Source organism: Globicephala melas, chromosome 6, assembly GCF_963455315.2.
Source record: "Globicephala melas chromosome 6, mGloMel1.2, whole genome shotgun sequence".
In the NCBI taxonomy this organism is placed as follows: domain Eukaryota; kingdom Metazoa; phylum Chordata; class Mammalia; order Artiodactyla; family Delphinidae; genus Globicephala; species Globicephala melas.
The window spans coordinates 34,379,429-34,402,935 of record NC_083319.1 but is presented as its reverse complement, the minus strand read 5'-3'; the positions used below and the strand labels follow the sequence as shown (position 1 = coordinate 34,402,935).

Below are 23,507 nucleotides of genomic sequence, written 5' to 3'. Positions count from 1 at the left end.
CATTTAATCCTCACAACACTTTGCAATAAGTACAACTATCAACCCAGTTTTACAGATGAGAAAACTAAGGCTCAGAGAAGTTACATAAGTTGTGCCTAAGATCAGGCAGAGGCACAGTCTAGCTCAGGCCATGTTCTTAACCACTAAGCTGTGATGCCTTTTCATACACCTCCAACATGAAAAGCACTTTATCTGAGACATTTTCAAGCTTCAATGTATATACCTCTAGACAGTTTCCAAACTAGGGAGAAAATCATGTTCATCCAAACTCTAACCTTTATTCCTATATCCTCTCATATTCTGAAGAACCCTAGTTTTTCTGAACATATCTGGAATGCCCTTTATCCTTTTATTTTTCTACCTTGGGATATTTTTAAAATAAAAAATAAATGATATGCTGACCAGAACTGCACAGATGCCTCATGGTTTCAGATAATGACAGGAAGATGTCTCCTGTCCAAGTTCCAATACCTACTTTTCAACTTTGCTCTGATGTAAGGTATCCTGGCCACTTTCCCTTTACTACCCCACGAGGAAAATCTCTCAAAATCTGACTGCATCCCAGTCGCTAAGCTAACTGCCCAGTTTGTGCATTATGTGAACTTAGGAAGAGAGATAAGAAAATTTTCTTAACACTAAAAGAATACTTAACAAAAATCCAGCTTACTAGCCATAACTGTCACAACTGACCATAAGGTTTTATACTGACTTTATGGCTTTTCTTCCCATCCTTCAGCTAATCTATCAAGATCTATAATGACAATAAAGCCACATCTTTAGTATTTACTAGACATTCCTGGAAGAACTTGTGCTAGGAGGCACTAAAACAAAACAAAACAAAAGTGGTATATCTGTCATTTTCTTGCCCTTCTTTCCCCACACGACCGATCTAGTCTTAAAAGCCATGAGGTGGAGCAAGTGGGCATGGGGGTGGGGGGGAGCCCAAGATAGATAAGGAGGGTCTCCTAGAGAGGAGGCAGCAACAGTGAAGGGAAATTAGGTACATTCAGGGGCACTAATCAAATAACTATATATTATAACGGATAATGGAAATCAGGTTTCTCACTGTCAAAGAAGGAAATTACAAATAAGGAAAGGAAGAAAACCAGAATAAACCCTAAAATTTTGGATTAGAACTTGGTATAGTGTAAACTCAAGGATTTAATTATGTATTAGATATACACGTGTTTTAAGCTAGAAAGAAGTGGTCAAAGATTGATGAAGACATGTCAAAAGGACACAAGACCTAGCCTGAAGATACTCCTATGGGCCCAAATCTGAAACAATTTGAGCACCAAAATAATTGAGGACAGAAATGAACCAAAAGCCACTGAGAAGAATAGGAATTAATGAATCCATACCAGTAATAAACAAATGGGGGAATGATGCTATAGAATGTCGATTTCCAACTGGTTACATGTGGAGTGAGCGCTGAAGGTAGAAAACAATTTTTGCAACCATCATCCTAAATACTGATTCAGGCAAGAACCATCCACGGATGAATGTTAAATTTAGGGTGAAGTGTTGAGGAGAAGCAGGACATTTACGTGGTCTTACAGGGGTTTTTTTGCTTATCAAAAATAAATATTAACATCACCATTGAGGGCCGATGGATATCACATGCCTCCAGATGTGATGCCCTAGAAAAGTCACTTCATTTATGTTCTATCCAACCTGAAATGAATAACCCGAATCTAACCACCAGGAAACATCAGAAAAACCTCAAATGAAAAACATATTACTGCAAAAAAGGTAGGCAGGGGGGCTTCCCTGGTGGCACAGTGGTTGAGACTCCGCCTGCCGATGCAGGGGACACCGGTTCGTGCCCCGGTCCGGGAAGATCCCACATGCCGCGGAGCGGCTGGGCCCGTGAGCCATGGCCACTGAGTCTGCGCGTCCGGAGGCTGTGCTCCGCAACGGGAGAGGCCACAACAGTGAGAGGCCCGCGTACCGCAAAAAAAAAAAAAAAAAAAAAGGTAGGCAGGGGAAGAGAAAAGACTTCTTCAAAAATGTCAGTGTCGTAAACGATAAAGGCTGTGGAAATATTCCAGAATAAAGTAGTTTAGGAAGACTTGGTACCTAAAGCCAATACCTGATCCTAGACTGGATTCTGTACTAGAATAAAAAAACTACACAGGACATGACTGGGTCAACTAACGGAATATGGATGACAGATTAGATAAAAATATCAGTAGTATACTTCTGTAAGAGAATATTCCTATTCTTAGGAAATATACACTGTAGTATTTAGGGGTAAAAAAAGGGTGGCAATGTACACAACCTACTCTTAAATGGCTCAGAAATAAACGTATGTGTAGAGAGAATGCAAATGACATAAAGTTGTTAATAGGTAAATCTGGGTGAAGAATCTGGGTGTCACTTGTACCATTCTTATCCTTGCAATTTTATGTAAGTTTGAAATTATTTCCTAATAAAAACATTTTTAAAAGACAGTAGCTAGATTGAAGGGCCTTCCAATGGCCAAATTTGGGCATCAAAATGAATAATCAGGAATGGACAGACTGTAACAGTTACTTGAGAATAAGAATCCATGAATCCAACTAGTACTAAAAAAAAGCTCTTCTTTCCAAAAGAAGCCAAATAGTAATTGTAGAAATAACAGAAAAAGAAAGTCACCATTTATATCCACCCTAATAATAACTGACTCAGGCAAGATTCAACCTGGGTGCTAAAACCACTGAGTGAAACTTAAGGAATGAGATGTTCACATAGTGTCAGTCACCCCATAGATTTCTTATTAACTACAAAGGGGAAAGGGTACCTTTACAATGGAGAAATCTGGCAGACACTACCTTACCTAAGCGATACCATGTGTCTCCTGAGGTAACCGATCAGAATCTAATTGTGAGAAAACTGCTAATAAACCAAAGCGACTATGGATATGCATCATCCTTGACTGGCCCCCGGATCCAACAACTAAAAAGCTATAAAGGGATATTGGAACAACTGGGGAAAGACAAATAATATAGATTATATACTAGGTAAAAGCATTATATTAATGTTGTTTATTGAGTGTGACTATTTCTTGGTTAGCAGAAACATGTCCTTATTTATAGTAGATAAATGCTTAAGTATTAATAAGAATCACAATGTCTGCAAGTAACTCTTAAATGGTTCAGCAAAATATGTGTGTGTGAATGAGGGAGAAAAAAGCAAATGTGGCAAAATGTCAACATCTGGTGAAATAAAAAATTTGTTTAAATAAGGATTAGAAAGTTTTTCACATTACTTCATTTAAGCAACTTAAAACTTTGGAAAGTAGAGGTCAACTACCTACTGCTGAGAATAAGAAAAGGTGGAAAGATCAGAGACTTTAGAAGAGTGAGAAAAGGTCTGCTAGGCCTTGGGAAAACTAAGGAAACCTTGGGAGTGGAGCGGGGACATACCAAGCAGCCCTGAAAGCCTAACCGAGGCTGGAGAACAGGACAGCAGTTACCGCGTTCCAACCTCCTGGCCCCACTGGCCTAGGATTTCACAACACAAAAAGCTGTAGATTACTTCTCTGGGAAGGTTATAGAACTGTTCGTGATAACCATCAGTCTTGCTACTGATTATCTTCAGGGACTGTTTCTATTTTTTACCCAAAGAAGTTTTCCCCTAAATCTTTGTTTCAATGAAAAATGTATTTTATACCACTCTAAAACTTGTATTTTATCCAGCTTAATATCTTAATTTTACAAAAGAGGCAGCCTGTATTCAAAGAAGCCCAATGCTGTTTACCAGGTAAACTTATAAAAGAACTAGTGGAGAGAGACCAGATACTTGTAAATACCTGATGGGAGGGCAGGAAGTTTTGACATAGGGTGCCCACTGGTAACGAGAGGGAAAAAAAAATCACAAGGAAATAACATATGAAGCTTTGATCTTACTTTGTCCTCCAAAACTAAGGATAGGAAACTGTGTCCTTCAAACTTCCCTGAGAGAAGCCCAAAAATAGTCATAAATATAACCACAGGCCCAGAATGTAAAATGTTCACAAACTTAGAAGGAGCCTCCAAATGGGATTTTCTCACCCACCTCTTTTGGGGAAAAAAGTGCATACTAACAAACAATTAAGATTAATTGTTCTTTGTTTTTAGAAGGCTAACCTCTACCAGTATGAAGAGAAAGCTGAGTATAACTTTAAAGAAAAGCCTTACAGCCACCTTATCTGTGGAAAGGAGCCACACAAACCCAAAATGTTCTGTGTATTTGCATCAATTCAAAGTTCCCATCCAATATCCAGGCCAACACACACTGCCTTTTTTAAAATCTAGTTAAACTAAGCACAGTGATGCCATCCTTTCTACTTCTGCCTTCTTGGATCTAAGAGATCTGTAACAATTTGAACTTGCCGACAAGGAAATTCTTTGTCTTTCACCTTGTCTAAATTTATATATACACCTTACACTATCTATAATTTCCTTCTCTAGTAAGATCAATTCTTTCTCAAACTGATGAAGTAGAAGATCATATTCTAAAAACAGGTAAATGTAATCTCTTACCTTTCCATAAAGAAGTAAACTTTGTGTCAGCTTCTTTGTGGATCAAAATCAGAAGACCAAGAGAAACGAGGTTCCAATTTCTTTTGAACTAAAAAAACTTTTAGACTTGCTTTTATTCCTCTCTGTTCTGAGCCTTCTGAGCAAAGTGCATAGTAAGCTCCTTGTTTCTAATTGCTACAGTGTCTACTCCACTCTCAGCCCTTTGTGGCCTAGTCAGGAGGACAGGAACATATCCACCAACCTCTAAAGTAAATCAACAAGAAGAAGCCATAATTAAAGAAGGCATGGCACTGACCTCTGCACATTAAAGACCAGAAGACAATGGAGTAACGTTTATACAACTGAGAGAGAACTCAGGTTTTCGTATGCAAGAGAAACAGAAAAACATTCTTAGATTCGTAACAGGGTCTTAGAAAATAAACCATTCTTGTAACCACTTGGAAAATTTCCTCAAAAAACATGCTTCACCCAAACAAGAAATAAACTGAATTAAAGAAACCAGTCTTAAGAGGTCCAAGAAAAAATTTAGGGCAAATTCAAACTCTTCAAGGATGAGGAAAATCCACAGTAGTTTATCTGGTGGATAATAGCAGCAATTTAACATAGCGAGAAAAACAGCCAATTATGTTTGAGTTTATACTTCTTTAAAAAAAAACCCATGTGAACTGTGTAAATCTTAAAAGAAATGTTCTATTCATGCTAATATTTAAATAGATATGACTATCTTAATAGAATTGTTACAGAAAAAAGCATGAAAAAATTAAACAGATGCCATCATCTGTTACTGTTAGTCAAATTATAGAATTTAGTCCCCTTTAGATGACATCTTGACCAAACTACAGAAATATTATAGTATCTAATAAAACTACAGATAGACCCTCTTTTTAAAATATTTCATCACTTTGAAGGTATAAGTTTCTAATTCCTTTATCCATATATTATTATCTACAGCAAAATACCATCAGGAAAGTGGTTTGAGGAGGCAGCAGAAAGGGAAGAGCTGAGGTGATTCAGGGAGCTGGGGCTGACAAAAACTCTAGGCTGGTATGTGATTAGTCTATCAATGTGCCCTCCTCTTTCACACCCCTTAAGGTGCCTTCTGTTACCTGATCCCTCAAGGCTTTCCTTGAAGTTGGAAGAGAAGAAGGGTCGGGGTAAAACATGGAAGAGATTAAAGAAAGGACCAAATTCAAAAGAAGTCTTTCCAAATCCTCTCAACTGGCCCTTGCAGGTATTCTGGAAGACTGTGGTACAGAAGTGGCTAATCTGGGGATGAATCTTCAATGAAAGGCTCTTACATGGCATAGTTTGCTATAGGAAACCTCTCTACAAAGGCATATATATATATATATGTGTGCTTATTACCCTCTGATTCAGGAAATGATATGTTAAGTAACTATAATTTATATAAAGATGTATATAAGGATGTTTATCATGGGGTTGTCTGTCTTTGATAAATTTTTTTATTAAACTTTGATTTTTATTCCTTACTGTTAAGTTGATCAATTTTATATATCAAAATTTTCATTTGTAATCAAAATTAAGAAAGCTGAAAATCTGAAATATGCTCAACTATTATTCCCTTCCTGTAATTAAAGAATAAAGCAATCATTGACAAGTATTTGAACATTTACACCCAAGTCCAAGGATATATAAGTGGATCTTTTACCTGCCTTCATTATATAATATCTACAGGGGAAAAAAAGAAAACTTTTCTCTAAAGAGTATCCTTGTACAGCAACACATGCAGAACTGCCATATTCTTATAATAGGTACATAATATGCCATAGTAATACTACGATCTATGGGATGTCACTCTGCCCTAGTTCTCATCTAAGCAACTTACGTGTAATGTCTCACTGATTCCTTACTAAACTTTTATAAGGTGGGTGGTATTGTCATCATTTTTATAGTTGAAGAAACTGAAATACAGAGAAGTTTTTTTTCTTTTTTTTTTTTTTTTACAGAGAAGTTTTGATAAACTTCATAAATGTCCAACTGTGCTTCCATTTTTATAAAAATGTTTTAAGGGCCTATGCATAGAAAAGAACTGGAAAAATAGACATTAAACTGTTACTGATGATTGTCTCTGGGTAGTATAATTATGGGATAGAAGTTCTTTATAGTTTTCTAACTTCTCTGCACTGCACATGAATTACTCTTGTACTGAAAAGGGGGAAAGAATTCCCTCACAATAAGAAGGAAAAAGGTAGGCTTACATTCAATTTTTTATTTTTGCTCTTTTGTTTTTAAGACATCTGAACTATCTTCATTCACCCTCCAAAACCTCTTCTAAATCCTAAACACATAAGCAAAATTACTTATTATGGCTACGATACCCATTTTAAATGGATCAATTTATTATATGTATAACCCTGTATAAACAGAGAATACATGTTATCTATATACACTTGACACCACACTGGCACTCTACTGTATGAAGAACATTTATGCCTACTTTTTAAGATTCTCTGTAGGGAATCTGTGATACAGCCAACAAGTGCCCTTTGTGCTCCTATAACACCCTATGTTCATCACTGTCACAGTACTTATCACACTCGATTATGACTAAGTTTATCAGTCTTTCTCTTCTGACAAAAGTTGACGCCAGCATTTGTGTTAGCACAGAGCCTGGAACACAGCTGACACTTAGCAATTGTTGGATACACTGATTACAGATGGATGGACAGACAGACTTCTGCACATATGCATACATGGATGGATGCATGGACAAATGAATACAGAGATAGATGGACAAAAGAATGGATAGTCACATGGATAGACAGATGTATGGACAGAGGAATGAATGTACCAATGCAGACTTTTGGTCATGAAATCCTGGCTCCAGTCCCAACTCTCTAGCACCTATGTAACAAGTCACTCTACCTTTCCAGGTGTTTTATTCATATATAAAAGTGATTAGACTATCTGACATTAGAAGGTTCCTTCTAGCTGCTAAATTAGATCACTGAGACTTAGGCATTATTTTTTCATTTTAAGCAATTAGAGAGGTTTGCTGGTGGAAAACTTCACTTTTGATAACCGTGTGGGTCACATTTAAGATTGCATTGAGGCCAAACCCTTAACCAGGGGTACATTCCTGACCCTACCGCCGTTCCTATACAAAAACATGACTCACTTGAAGACGAGGGCTTACATGCTTTTTTAGAATTGCAGTGAGGTTTGGACTGAGAGTCTCAAACACCAACTTACTGAGGGCAAACTTTAAGTCTTTTGTTCTTCAATTTATGGAAAAAAAAACATTTCCAATCCAACAGTGACATTGTATCTTTAAAGTGGAAGAACTTAGCTAAAGGCTCTTTGCAAAGCAGTAGAGCACAGTCCTTCATGATATAAATGTAGCCACTTACCTTTTACTTTTTTATCAAACTTCTTCTGTTTCATTTTTTCTCGGTTTTTCTGTTGAACTTCCTTCGCTTCTTCTAATGCTTCCTGACTACCCCAAACTTCAAGAGACCTCTTCACAATCTGAAATACAGAATCCATAAATTAGTTGTGATTCATTGTTGTAAAATAGTTACAATTATTAAATCCAAAGGTGCCAAAGAGTGATCTAACTTAAGTGCAATTTTATAAGTATTTATTTGAAATTTAAAAGTTTTTAAATATTGATAAGAAACAACTCTACGGCTTTCCTGGTGGCACAGTGGTTGAGAGTCCGCCTGCCAATGCAGGGGACACGGGTTCGTGCCCCGCGCTGAGCCTGCGCGTCCGGAGCCTGTGCTCTGCAACGGTGAGAGGCCACAATAGTGAGAGGCCCGCGTACCGCAAAAAAAAAAAAAAAAAAAAAAAGAAACAACTCTAATAATATCTCTATCTATAAACCTATGAAACCCTCAGTGAATGTATGATGAATAAGATTACGTATTTGCAAAGCACAATAAAACTAGGTGTACCTGTGTAAATAGAAAAGCTGTCCTCTGACTGCAATCACTTCTCTGCTTTGTTTTCACGTGAATCAAGAGAACTACATATACTCAGTGGGTTTGATCGAGTTTTGGCAGGATCACCAAAAAAAATCTGCTGACCAATTAGCCATAGCAGATCTAAATATGAGGTCATCTCCAGAAATCTCCCATCACAGGAAATCAATCACTACTACTCTTCTCCTGAATCAATAACAATTTCCATCCACTTGACTAATTTCTGATCTTAAAGATATGAATTTTCTTTAAAACCTTTGGTAGCTGAATGACCTAACAAGTCTTTATTCTAGTTTAAAAACCTTGGAATATATATATATATATATATGTACTCTTTATAATATTTATTTACATGTAGGGAAATAATATACACACTGAGAGTTATGCTCAGGATATCTCTCACAATATGTTACAGGGACCAAAATATCAATCAATAAAGCCAAACTGAAATTTCTTAACATAAAGTAATATACTGTTATTTCATAAATTCTAAAACATCACACTTTCCACAATTTAACATCCCTGAAAATGCTGCATCACTAATGTAACTTAATGGTACTTTAACAACTCTGAGTCAAGAAGTGGTTCAGAAGAATTGGACTCTGAATGTTAGGAAGTTTAGGAATACCTTAATAAATCTGTGGTACTTGCATTTTCCTTGTTATGTACACACAAGCATGATTTATAGCAAAAAAAAACTATAGTAAGTCTAATGGCACTATTTCAATAAAATAAAAGCACCAAGTGATAAGGCAGCACTGGGTCAGTTTAATTAGCATTTTTTCATTTTTAATAGTACATAAAATTATGGTGAATCTTTTAATCAACAGTGTATTATGTTTAGTGAAAATTCAATATATGTCTGCTTTTACAATGTGGTTTCTTTATTAGAAGATACTAGGATCTTCTAGTATATTCCAATCAAACTGTGCTCTAAAGCAATGCCTCCCAATATTTTTTATGTAATGGCACAAAAAAAGAATATTATGGTATTTGTACCATTCTTGGGTAGATACAGGAAGCTGGAGTTAGATTCTGGGCATCTGTGAAATTCTGAAATTTTTTTTTATGATTTTATTTGGGGGGTAGGTGGGCAAGGGCTGACTCCCATTTCAAGCATTTTCGTTTCCAAATTGTACTCCTAACATCACCCAGTAGTAATATATTTGCTTCAAAGTGCCACATCAAAAAGCAAAATAAGTAAACATGTTATTAAATGTCATTATGTACAACTATGGCTCATGTAAAACAATAAAATGAAAAGGATCTTTTTAACTTTCTGTAAGTAAAAACTAATTATAACTAGTTCACTGTTAAAACTTCACCCAACCCAGGGTTTAAAATGACTGAATATAACTTATTAGAGACCTGTAATTTTAAGTAGAGTTTCATATCACCCCATTGTGCATGATGAGGATTCTTCTTCACAATAAATTTAAGAGCTGGTTCTCTTTTTTCTAAATCACAATCTTTCAGAAGGTATTCTTGTTTTGCTTCTGTTTTAGTTATAAGCTTGTGTTTATCATCAGCATCTCTGAAAACAGATTAAGTCCATTATATAAAGTAGTTGTTTTAAATAAATTAAGATTTTTCAAACAGTTCCCAAACCTAGGGGCATACATGCCAAAAGAAACATATAAAATACTTTTTCCTGAAACTCTCATGGTCAAATTAGCAGCATAAGAATTCCAACAGAAAAATACTTTCTTTTACTAATTCTGAGAAGCTATTTATATTAGCAGCAGATCCATGTTATTTAGCATGTTAAGAATTTCTTTTTACTAAGTCCCTCTTTTCCACAAAGTATTTGAAATAACTTACATGAACACAGCAAATATAAATGAGAACTAAGACTCAATCAGTAAGAAAATATAAGGCTTAAAGTCAGGAGAGGCAGGATATAAGGAATATAAACATGCAAGGTCCAAAGGCACCAAGCACAGCTGAGTTTCCAGTTGGCTCTGAGCTTTTTCAAAGCCCAGGTAAAAATGGAGACATAGTCAATTACATAGCTCTTCTCATTCATTTGTTCTCCATCTACATGCTAGGTATTGTTCAAGGTACTAGGAATACAGCAAAGAATAAAACAAAGCCTTGTTTTCAGGAAGCTTACATTCTAGTTAGGAGAAGACAGTCAATAAGCAAACATGATGATTGATAAAAGTGCTATAAAGGAATACAAAGCATGGTAAAGGAACAGAAATTTTCAGAGAGATTGGGAAATCGAGAGAATGCCACTGATGAGGAAACATTTGAGCAGGGCCCTTTAGAAGTCAGAAAACATTCTGAATAGCTAGAGAAAGAACATTCATAGCAGAAAGAAGAGAAAGTGCAAAGACTCTAGGACAGGAGTGTGCTTTGCAAATGGAGTTCACAACAAGCGAGCCAGTGTGACCAGAATGCTTAAAGTAAGTGACGGTGAGGAGTGATGGAAAATAAAGTCAGAGACAGGCAAGGGTCTTGTAAGAAATGGTGAAGACAATTTTATTCTAAATGGATTAGAAACCATTAAAGAGTTTTGAGTAAAATGCTATATGGAGAAGAGAATAACCGTGCAAAAGTGGGGGAAGAGGCCAGTTACAAGAGTACTACTGCAGTGGTCCAGGCAAGAGCTGATAGGGGCCCAGTCTAAGGCAGTAATAGTACAGAGGATGAGAAATGGATGGATTCAGGACATGGTTTAAATATAGACCCAAATGGATTTGGAATTAAACATGGGATAGAGAAACAGCCAGTGAATGAAGTTGGCCTTTACTGAAGTGGTGAACACTTAGGAGGAGGTATAGAACAGGTGGTGGGGGGAGGGGGAGAGGAGTTATAATTGGGAATAACTTTAAGAAGACTAAATAATTTGGAAGTATATACCAAAGGAGGGGACAGGTAAAGTACATTGTACTAATCTATAATCATCAAAGATGTTGGAAAAAACAAATAGAATGGAGGGCTGTATTCCTAATTATGTTTACATAACTTTCTTTAAATTGATAATTAGGTTACTTCCATTTTCTCATGGAAGTAAGGTTATATGTGGTAATTTAGTTCCTGAACACTATCTGTACTTTAAGGAGAGTGATAACACTGTGGGCCTTAACCACTGTGTGCATTAATGATACTGTTACATCACTGGGAATAGAGTTAATAATTCCAGTGGGTACCAGAACATTTCCCATCACAGATCTGATCATGAGACCAGAAACATCTCCCGTTCTATCTTCTAGGGATCTACTTAGCAACAAGTCAGTGGTGATGGCTCTAGATGTCTGCAGCAGGGACTCTGAAAAGGCAGGTCCACCAGGCGTGTGAGCACTTGATCTGGGACTGTACGTACAAGAAGTGGGGACAGGGAACAGATAAGAGGGCTAAGTAAGAATCCAAGGTGGGATCTTTAGGTGTGAAAGACACCAACACAGGACTTGGCTGAGATAACCAGTAGGGACAGGAGAACCAAGTGGAGTGAGTAATATTCCGTGGTGATACAAAAAGAGATAAAGGCTAGGAGAAGAAAAAGAATGAAAGAAGAATGTGATTTTTCCTCATTTAATCTCTTCCCTGCCAATTCAGGAGAGTAGAAAATGAATGGAAAGAGGTGTTCTGAGTACCAGAAGGGTAGCTGGAGGCGTTATACTTCCCTCCTCTCATTGAAGGTGCCAGTCCTCTGACCAAGGTATCAACACACACTAGTCAAAGAAAGAAAGAAACAAAGGGATCCTTAGGGTCTGGGGGGGAGAGAAGGGTTAGGAACCTGCTACTGAGAGATAGTTAACGCCCCCCCCAACCCCCCAGCAGAAAGGAAAAGGACATATCTATGGCAGAACCAGGGACATCCTTCCTATTTATGTGGCATAACATTGATAAGCATAGTCTTCCTGTAATTCTTTAGCAAAATGGAAAATACAGAAATTTTAGGAAACTCCCAAAACAAAAAACATATTTATGAAGAAAATATTAAATCCAAATGGATCTAATTATTGTTTTGCCCTAAACCTACAAGCAAACATTAAATTTTAGTAATTTAGAACATGCTCTGAAATAAAAATAAGTACCTGCAGTTATCACAAGTTGCCAAATCAAAGTGGTTCATTAGATAAGAATCCATAAATTCTTTACCACATTCTTCACATATAACATAATCAAATTCCATTACAGGTCCTAAAGAAAGGAAGATTAATTCTCTAAGTTGCCTTTTTTTGTGATTAGAATAGAGCCTCCTCTATTTTATTAGCTTACCAGCATGTATTTTATGCCTGATACAAACATATTTACGTAAAAGACAACATAAAACCTTGATTAAGTAATCTTACATTTATCTAAAAAAAATTTTTTTAAGGAAAAAAGAAAAAAAAAGGAAATAACATAAAGGAAAAAATTATGGACTCACCCAGTATTTTTGAACTCAAACAAGATGGAAGGTACTTGTATTACTTTTGTATTGCTGGTATAACAAATTACCACAAATTTAGTGGCTAAAAGAACACAAATTTATTTTCTCACAGATCTGTAGTTTATATGTCTGACACAGGTCGCAGTGGGCTGAAGTCAAGGTGATGGCAGGGTTGCACTCTTTCCTGGAGGTTTTGAGGGACAACCTATTACCAGCCATTTCCAGCTTCTAGAGGCCACCTGCATTCCTGGACTCATGACTCCCTTTCTCCAGGGATGTAAGCTGGAGCCAGCAACTGCAGCTTCTTACATCACTATGGCTTCTTCCATAATCCCACCTACCCCTGACTCTCTCCTGCCTCTCTTCTACTCTGAAGGATCCTTGTGATTACACTGGGCCCAGCTGGATAACCCAGAATAATCTCCCCATCTCAAAGTCTTTAACCTTAATCATATCTGCAAAGTCCCTTTGGCTCTGCAAGGTAATAAATGCATAGGTTCCGGGATGGTTAGGATGTGGACATCTTTGGGGGCCATTACTTGGCCTACCACAGTACTGTTGAGAGTACAAAGATTAGTCTCAAGGCCGGAGGGAGGTAGGGGAGCTGCTTACAGATAAGGGAGATGGGCACCAACATGTAACACAGAAAACAGAGGCAACACAGAATTCACTTTCAAATGGGAAACTTTTTCTCTCCCTCACCCCCAACAACAGAGTAAACAGCTTCCTCTTCATCTGTCTCAACCACTAGACTGGAAATCTCTTGAAGGCAGAGATTGTATTTAGTTTAGCTATATATCCTCAATACCCAGCACAGAAACTACTCTAGGCAGAGTAAGGCCGGATTCTTTTTTTTTTTTTTTTTAAAGATTTCAAATACCTAGCTAAGAATCTTTATCCTACAGAATTTTTTTTCCAGCAAGTCTGAAGGTTTTACTCCTAAGTCTTTAGGATGATTGCTACTGCCAAGCCCCAACTCTGAGAACTGCCACAAGTCCCAGCAGGAAGAAAAATGGAGTTGCCATTTGTTCATGATTTGTTCAACGTATTCCTATCACTGCCTTCCCTTACCTACTTCCAACACAAGAAGGTCAGTCAGTATTCTAGCACTCCTCAATATTACTAATCTCCAAACTCTAACAAAAAAATCACTCTTCTTTCTAAAATATTACAGGGGCATAGCTATGGACAAAAGGAAAAACTGAAAATATAGTCAGAGTGGTATCTTCAAAAAACTGGTTACTGGAATGTGTTTGGATAGAGAGAAATTACAGTCAGAAATACCCATTAGGAGGCTACTGCACAGTATTATTAATCAAAAGCCATAAAATGTGCATACATTTTCCTAATTTTAAAAATGCCTTATAATGGAAATTTTTAAATATACATAAGGATGATTTTTCAACTCCATCACTCCCTTTACATTTACCATTTGGAAATTGCCAGTCTACTGTAATCAAGAGCCTTCCCCTCCCCCATTCAGTCCTTCATTCACTAACACATTTATTATCCATATAGACTCATGGATTCCTATTATTTCAATGGTGTCCTTCATTATTTTAGCATTCAAATTGTCTGAAATTTGGCCAGTGGAAGCCCCTTCAAGCTGACACTTATGCCTCTGTAACATGCTTCTATCACTTTCTGAACACTTACATATTTTCTGGCATTACAAAATGTCCCAAGCTCATCTTGTAGCCATTCTGCCCCAACCCTGGAATCAGCTATTTCTCTGAAGGGCCCTGGTTCCTTTTAGTGGAGAACAGTATCAGCATCCAGGATCTGGACACCAGCTGTGCTCATTGCTACTGGGCTACCTCTGCTTCACGGCCATTTCTGTGAACAGGGCTGAGAAATATACATATATATAGACACAAATACTCATACATGTACTGTACACTTTTTTTGTTGAGATATAACTGACATAACATTATATTAGTTTCAGGTGTACGACATAATGAGTCAACAATTGTATACATTACATAATGATCACCACAGTAAGTCTAGTTAACATTCGTCACCATACGGTTACATTTCTTATCGTAAGAATTTTTAAGATCTAGTCTCTTAGCAACTTTCAAATATGTAATACAGTATTACTGTTACCATGCTGTACATTACTTTCCCATGACTAACTGGAAGTTTGTACCTTTTGACCCACTTCAAACATTTCACCTACCTCCCTCCTCCTCCCCGCTCTGGCAATCATCAATCTGTTCTCTGTATCTATGAGTTCGGGGTGGGGGTTGTTTTTAGATTCCACATATAAGTGAGATCATATGGTATTTAACTTTCTCTGACTTACTTCACTTAGCATAATGCCCTCAAGGCCCATCCATGTTGTCATAAATGGCAAGATTTCATTCTTTCTTATGGCTGAATAATATTCCACTGTATGTATATACACACACACACACACACATCACACTTTCTTTATCCATTCATCCATCGATGGACACTTAGATTGTTTCCACATCTAGTTATTGTAAATAATGCTGCAATGAACATGGGGGAGCATGTATATTTTCGAGTTACTGTTTACATTTTCTTTGGATAAATACCCAGAAGTGGGATTGCTGGATTATATGGTAGTTCTAATTTTTTGAGGCACTTGCATACTGTTTTCCATAGTAGTTGCACTGATTTACATTTACAAGGGTTCCTTTTATCCACATGCTCACCAACACTTATTTTTTGTCTCTTTGATAACCACCATTCTAACAGGTGTGAGGTGATAGCTCACCGTTGTTTGATTTGCATTTCCCTGATGATTAGTGATGTTGAGCATCCTTCCATGTACGTACTGGCCGTCTGTACGTCTTCTTTGGAAAAATGTCTATTCAGATCTGCCCATTTTTTAATCGGATTGTTTGGTATTTTGCTATTGAGTTGTAGGAGTCCTTTATGTATTTTGGATACTAACCCCTCATCAGATGTATGATTTGCAAATATTTTCCCCCTTTCAGTTGGTGGGCTTCTCAAAGGTTTGCTTTGCTGTGCAGAAGCTTTTTAGTTTGATGTAGTCCCACTTGTTTAACAGTTTTGCTTTTGTTGCCTCTGCTTTTGGTATCATATCCAAAAATATCATTGCCAAGACCAATGTCAAGGAGCTTTTCATCTATTTTCTTTTTTGTTTGTTTTTTATTTATTTGGTCGCATTGGGTCTTAGTTGCAGCTCACAGGCTCCTTAGTTACGGCTCCAAGCTCCTTAGTTGCAGCATGCAAACTCTTAGTTGTGGCATGCATGTGGGATCTAGTTCCCAGACCAGGGTTCAAACCTGGGCCCCATGCATTGGGAGCACAGAGTCTTAACCACTGCGCCACCAGGGAAGTCCCCATCTGTTTTCTTCTAAGAGTATTACAGTTTGTCTTACACTTAAATCTTTAATCCATTTTGAATTATTCTGTGTGTATGAGGTAAGACAGTGGCCCAGTTTCAATCTTTTGCAGGTGACTGTCCAGTTCTCCCAACACCTTTTATTGAAAAAACTGTCCTTTCCCCTTGTATATTCTTGGCTCCTCTGTCATAAATTAATTGACCATATGTGTAGGTATATTTCTGGGCTCTCTCTTCTGTTCCATTGATCTATGTGTCTGTTTTTATGCCAATACCATACTGTTTTCATTACAATGGCTTTGAAATATAATTTGAAATCAGGGAGCATGAGGTCTCCAGCTCTGTTCTTTTTTCTCAAGATTGCTCTGGCCATTCAGGGTTTTTCATGGTTCCATGTGAATTTTAGGATTGTTTGTTCTATTTCTGTGGGAAATTGCCATTGGAATTTTGATAGGGACTGCACTGATTCTATAGATTGCTTTAGGTACTATGGACATTTTAAGAATATTAGTTCTTCCAACCCAGGAGCACAGAATGTTTTTCTATTTATTTGTGTCTTCTATTTCTTTCATTCATGTCTTATAGTTTTCAGTGTACAAGTATTTTACCTCCTTGGTTAAATTTATTCCTAGGTATTTTATTCTTTCTGATAAATGGGCAACTGTAAACAGGACTGTTTTCTTAATTTCTCTTTCTGATAGTTCACTAGTGGTGTACAAAAATGCAACAGATTTCTATATATTGATTTTGTTTCCTGCAACTTTGCTGAATTCATTTTTTAGTTTACATATACACTTCTACATGCATACACATATACATGTTTTAGAAATCATGAGTTCACACTGATACTGGCAATTCTAATCCATCCCCACAAGGTTCTTTCTTGCCTTCTCCCATTCCATATTTGTATGTCCTTTCTTCTACAATGAGAACCTTGGCTCCCAACAACATCAAGAAATACATTCATCTGCATGAGCCAATAATACATCTAAACTAGTTGCAAAATTTCTTCACTCATACCACTCTATAAAATGAGTTCAGGAATTTTGTGGTTTTCCCCTTACACCACCCACCTCAAATTAAGGATATACTGTCAAATACTGTCCTCATAAATCATTTGGACTAGTTCTTTCTGTCCTCCCCCTCTTCAACATGATCATGTTATTTCATTTGGAAAAATATGTCCATTTGTTTATTTGCTTTTAGGTTGTTTACTCCTTCTAGCAATGTTAATTTAACTTTTTTTAAGTATGTAAACTTTACCAGAAATATACATACTTTTGGGTCAGTTACCCTACTGCTATGTATCAGAGCACTGGACAAAAGTTTACCTCCAAATATATTCACTGCAGTAATAATTATTAGAATAGAGAAAAGAAATAAACAAAAGAGCTGCATTTAAATGAACCATGGTGCAGCCATCAAAAGGAGTATTATGTAGCCATTAAAAAGAAAGTTCTGAAAGAATATTTAAGAAATGGGGAGGGCTTCCCTGGTGGCGCAGTGGTTGAAAGTCTGCCTGCCAATGCAGGGGACACAGGTTCAAGCCCTGGTCTGGGAGGATCCCACATGCCGTGGAGCAACTGGGCACATGAGCCACAACTACTGAGCCTGAGCGTCTGGAGCCTGTGCTCCGCAACGAGAAGCCGTGAGAGTGAGAGGCCCGCGCACCGCGATGAAGAGTGGCCCCCGCTCGCCACAACTGGAGAAAGCCCTCGCACAGAAACGAAGACCCAACACAGCCAAAAATTAAGTAATTAATTAATTTTAAAAAAAGAAATGGGGAAATGCTCCTAACGACATTTTTATAAAAGAAAAATATTACATTCTCATTCACATATCAAAAACAGTCTCAAAGATAATACATCAAAATGTTTGTACAGGAAGTTGCTGTTTAATGGGACCGTTTCAATTTTGGGATGATGAAAAAACTCTGGAGATGGATGGTGGTGACTGTTACAAAACAACATAAAGGTATAGTACTTAATGCCACTAAACATACTAAACATATGCTTTAAAAGGTTACAACTGTAGGGCTTCCCTGGTGGCGCAGTGGTTGAGAGTCCGCCTGCCGATGCAGGAGACACAGGTTCGTGCCCCAGTCCGGGAAGATCTCACATGCCGCGGAGCAGCTAGGCCAGTGAGCCATGGCCGCTGAGGCTGCGTGTCTGGAGCCTGTGCTCCACAACGAGAGAGGCCACAACAGTGAGAGGCCCGCGTACCCCCAAAAAAGAAAAGGTTACAATTGTAAATTTTATGTTATGTATATTTTATCACAATTTTTAAAAATAATTTTTTAAAAAGACAGTATGAACAGTGACTGACCTCATTGTTACACACTATTCTCTCCACATGGTTGCATTCCCCTGCAGTCTTAGAGTACACAGTGGGTTTAATTCTAGACTAGAGGTTGTCAAAGTGTGGCCCCTGGGCCAGCAGGATCAGCATCACCCAGGAACTTGTTAGAAACAAATTCACAGTCCCTACCTAAGACCTACTAAATCAGAAGAAGCCCTAGGGATGGGGCCCCATAACCTGTGTTTTAATAAAGCCTTGCTGGTGATACTGAAGAACCCTGTTCTAGATTCTAAAAGCATCTGATAGGCTCTGTTTTATAGGCAGCAAAGCTTAATGACCCAAATAAATTATTTTGATTTTTCTCAGCTATGCTACAAAAATAGACTGTCTTTAAAATTAACAAAGAAATCCTTGGTGGGCGTGTGCTGCAAAGGGTTCAAGGGACACCGCCCTCAGCAAAGATAGAGTACCCAGTCATAAGAATCCTGGGAAGCAGAGGGACTTCCCTGGTGGTCTGGTAAAGAATCCGCCTTCCAATGCAGGGGACACGGGTTTGATCCCTGGTCAAGGAACCAAGATCCCACATGCCGTGGGGGCAACTAAGCCTGCGTGCCACAACTATTGAGCTTGACCTTGCGAGCCTCAACAAGAGAGCCGGCGTGCTGCAAACTACAGAGCCCATGCACCCTGGAGCCTGCACACCACAACTAGAGAGAGAAAACCCCCAAGCCCCAACCAGAGAGAAGCCTGAGTGCTGCAACGAAGAGCCTGTGAACCGCAACAAAAGATCCCACATGCCGCAACTAAATCTCGACACAGAGAAAGAAGGGAAGGGGAGGGGAGGGGAGGGGAGGGGAGGGGAGGGAGGAAGGAAGGAAGGAAGGAAGGAAGGAAGAAAACAGAGGAGGAACCAAGATGGCGAAGTAGAAGGACGTGCTCTCACTCCCTCTGGCGAAAACACCAGAATCACAACTAACTGCTGGACAATCATCGACAGGAAGACACTGGAACTCACCAAAAAAGATACCCCACATCCAAAGACAAAGAAGAAGCCACAATGAGACAGTAGAAGGGGCGCAATCACAGTAAAATCAAATTCCATAACTGCTGGGTGGGTGACTCACAGACTGGAGAACACTTATACCACCGAAGTCTACCCACTGGAGTGAAGGTTCTGAGCCCCAAGTCAGGCTTCCCAACCTGGGGGTCCAGCAACAGGAGGAGGAACTCCTAGAGAATCAGACTTTGAAGCCTAGTGGGAATTGACTGCATGACTTCAACAGGACTGGGAGAAACAGAGACTCCACTCTTGGAGGGCACACACAAAGTAGTGTGCACATCAGGACCCAGGGGAAGGAGCAGTGACCCCATAGGAGATTGAACCAGACCTACCTGCTAGTGTTGGAGGGTCTCGTGCAGAGGCGGGGGTGGCTGTGGCTCACCGTGGGGACAAAGACACGGGCAGCAGAAGTTCTGGGAAGTACTCCTTGGTGTGACCCCTCCCAGAGTCTGTCATTAGCCCCACCAAAGAGCCTGGGTAGGCTCCACTGTTGGGTTGCCTCAGGACAAACAACCAACAGGGAGGGAACCCAGCCCCACCCATCAACAGTCAAGTGGATTAAAGTTTTACTGAGCTCTGCCCACCAGAGCAACAGTCAGCTCTACCCACCACCAGTCCCTCCCATCAGGAAGCTTGCACAAGCCTCTTAGATAGCCTCATCCACCAGAGGGCAGACAGCAGAAGCAAGAACTACAATCCTGCAGCCTGTGGATCAAAAACCACATTCACAGAAAGACAGACAAGATGAAAAGGCAGAGGGCTATGTACCAGATGAAGGAACAAGATAAAACCCCAGAAAAACAACTAAATGAGTGGAGATAGGCAACCTTCCAGAAAAAGAATTCAGAATTAATGATAGTGAAGATGATCCAGGATCTCGGAAAAAGAATGGAGGCAAAGATAGAGAAGATGCAAGAAGTTTAACAAAGACCTAGAAGAATTAAAGAACAAACAAACAGAGATGAACAATACAATAACTGAAATGAAAACTACACTAGAAGGAATCTATAGCAGAATAACTGAGGCAGAAGAACGGATAAGTGACCTGGAAGACAGAATGCTGGAATTCACTGCTGCAGAACAGAATAAAGAAAAAAGAATGAAAAGAAATGAAGACAGCCTAAGAGACCTCTGGGACAACATTAAACACAACAACATTCATATTATAGGGGTCTCAGAAAGAGAAGAGAAAGGACCAGAGAAAATATTTGAAGAGATTATAGTCGAAAAATTCCCTAACATGGGAAAGGAAATAGCCACCCAAGTCCAGGAAGCGCAGCAAGTCCCATACAGGATAAACCCAAGGAGAAACACGCCGAGACAAATAGTAATCAAATTGGCAAAAATTAAAGACAAAGAAAAATTACTGAAGGCAGCAAGGGAAAAACGACAAATAACATACAAGGGAACTCCCATAAGGTTAACAGCTGATTTCTCAGCAGAAACTCTACAAGCCAGAAGGGAGTGGCATGATATACTTAAAATGATGAAAGGGAAGAACATACAACCAAGATTACTCTACCTGGCAAGGATCTCATTCAGACTCGATGGAGAAATCAAAAGCTTTACAGACAAGCAAAAGCTAAAAGAATTCAGCACCACCAAACCAGCTCTGCAACAAATGCTAAAGGAACTTCTCTAAGTGGGAAACACAGGAGAAGAAAAGGACCTACAAAAACAAACCCAAAACAATTAAGAAAATGGTCATAGGAACATACATATCGATAATTACCTTAAACACGAATGGATTAAATGCTCCAGCCAAAAGACACAGGCTTGCTGAATGGATACAAAAACAAGACCCATATATACGCTATCTACAAGAGACCCACTTCAGACCTAGGCACACATACAGACTAAAGGGGGGGGGATGGAAAAAGATATTCCATGCAAAGGGAAATCAAAAGAAAGCTGGAGGGCTTCCCTGGTGGCGCAGTGGTTGGGAGTCCGCCTGCCAATGCAGGGGACACAGGTTCATGCCCCCGTCTGGGAGGATCCCATATGCCGCGGAGCGGCTGGGCGCGTGGGCCATGGCCGCTGGGCCTGCGCGTCCGGAACCTGTGCTCCGCAGGGGGAGAGGCCACAGCAGTGAGAGGCCCGCGTACCGCCAAAAAAAAAAAAAAAAGAAAGCTGGAGTAGCAATACTCATCTCAGATAAAATACTTTAAAATAAAGAATGTTACAAGAGACAAGAAAGGACACTACATAATGATCAAGGGATCAATCCAAGAAGAAGATATAACAATTATAAATATATATGCACCCAACATAGGAGCACCTCAATACATAAGACAACTGCTAACAGCTATAAAAGAGGAAATCAACATTAACACAATAATAGTGGGGGACTTGAACACCTCACTTACACCAATGGACAGATAATCCAAACAGAAAATAAATAAGGAAACAGAAGCTTTAAATGACACAACAGACCAGATAGATTTAATTGATACTTATAAGACATTCCATCCAAAAACAGATTACACTTTCTTCTCGAGTGCGCACGGAACATTCTCCAGGATAGGTCACATCTTGGGTCACAAATCAAGCCTCAGTAAATTTAAGAAAACTGAAATCACATCAAGCATCTCTTCTGACCACAACGCTGAGATTAGAAATGAATTACAGGGAAAAAAACATAAAAAACACAAACACATGGAGGTTAAACAATACGTTACTAAATAACCAAGAGATCACTGAAGAAATCAAAGAGGAAATCAAAAAATACCTAGAGACAAATGACAATGAAAACACGATGATCCAAAACCTATGGGATGCAGCACAGGCAGTTCTAAGAGGGAAGTTTATAGCTATACAGGCCTACCTCAAGAAACAAGAAATATGTCAAATAAACAATCTAACCTTACACCTAAAGGAACTAGAGAAAGAAGAACAAACAAAACCCAAAGTTAGCAGAAGGAAAGAAATCATAAAGATCAGAGCAGAAATAAATGAAATAGAAACAAAGAAAACAATAGCAAAGATCAACAAAACTAAAAGTTGGTTCTTTGAGAAGATAAACAAAATTGATAAACCATTAGCCAGACTCATCAAGAGGGAGAGGACTCAAATCAATAAAATTAAAAACAAAAAAGGAGAAGTTACAACAGACACTGCATAAATACAAAGCATCCTAAGAGACTACTACAAACAACTCTATGCCAATAAAATGGACAACCTGGAAGAAACGGACAAATTCTTAGAAAGGTATAACCTTCCAAGACTGAACCAGGAAGAAACATAAAATATGAACAGAACAATCACAAGTAATGAAATTGAAACTGTGATTAAAAAACTTCCAACAAACAAAAATCCAGGACTAGATGGCTTCATAGATGAATTCTATCAAACATTTAGAGAAGAGCTAACCTAACACCCATCCTTCTCAAACTCTTCCAAAAAATTGCAGAGGAAGGAACACTCCCAAATTCATTCTATGAGGCCACCATCACCCTGATACCAAAACCAGACAAAGATACTACAAAAAAAAAAAATTACAGACCAATACCACTGCTAAATATACATGCAAAAATCCTCAACAAAATACTAGCAAACAGAATCCAACAACACATTAAAAGGATCATACACCACGATCAAGTGGGATTTATCCCAGGGAGGCAAGGATTCTTCAAAATACGCAATCAATCAATGTGATACACCATATTAACAAATTGAAGAAAAAAACCATATGATCATCTCAATAGATGCAGAAAAAGCTTTTGACAAAATTCAACACCCATTTATGATAAAAACTCTCCAGAAACTGGGCACAGAGGGAAACTAACTCAACATAATAAAGGCCATATACGACAAACCCACAGCAAACATCATTCTGAATGGTGAAAAACTGAAAGCATTTCCTCTAAGATCAGGAACGAGACAAGGATGTCCACTCTCACCACTATTACTCAACACAGTTTTGGAAGTCCTAGCCACGGAAATCAGAGAAGAAAAAGAAATACAAATTGGAAAAGAAGTAAAA

General features: G+C 38.4%; 1 protein-coding gene across 3 annotated transcripts in view; it reads right to left on the bottom strand.

The window, feature by feature from the left end:
- XPA (XPA, DNA damage recognition and repair factor) overlaps nt 1–23,507 on the bottom strand; it is a 60,096-nt gene that overhangs the window by 26,746 nt on the left and 9,843 nt on the right. For 2 of the 3 annotated variants that reach the window (XR_009564274.2, XM_030829800.2), the window contains exons 3-5: nt 12,493–12,598; nt 9,818–9,983; nt 7,877–7,994 (exon numbers count right to left, since the gene is read on the bottom strand). Coding sequence is in view for 1 of the 3 variants with exons in the window: in XM_030829800.2 (XP_030685660.1) it covers nt 7,877–7,994; nt 9,818–9,983; nt 12,493–12,598 (390 nt within the window). In the remaining 2 variants the exon portion in view is untranslated. Of the gene's footprint in view, nt 1–4,505; nt 4,749–7,876; nt 7,995–9,817; nt 9,984–12,492; nt 12,599–23,507 lie in introns of all 3 variants that reach the window. The other variant, XR_004033711.2, reaches the window with a different exon arrangement.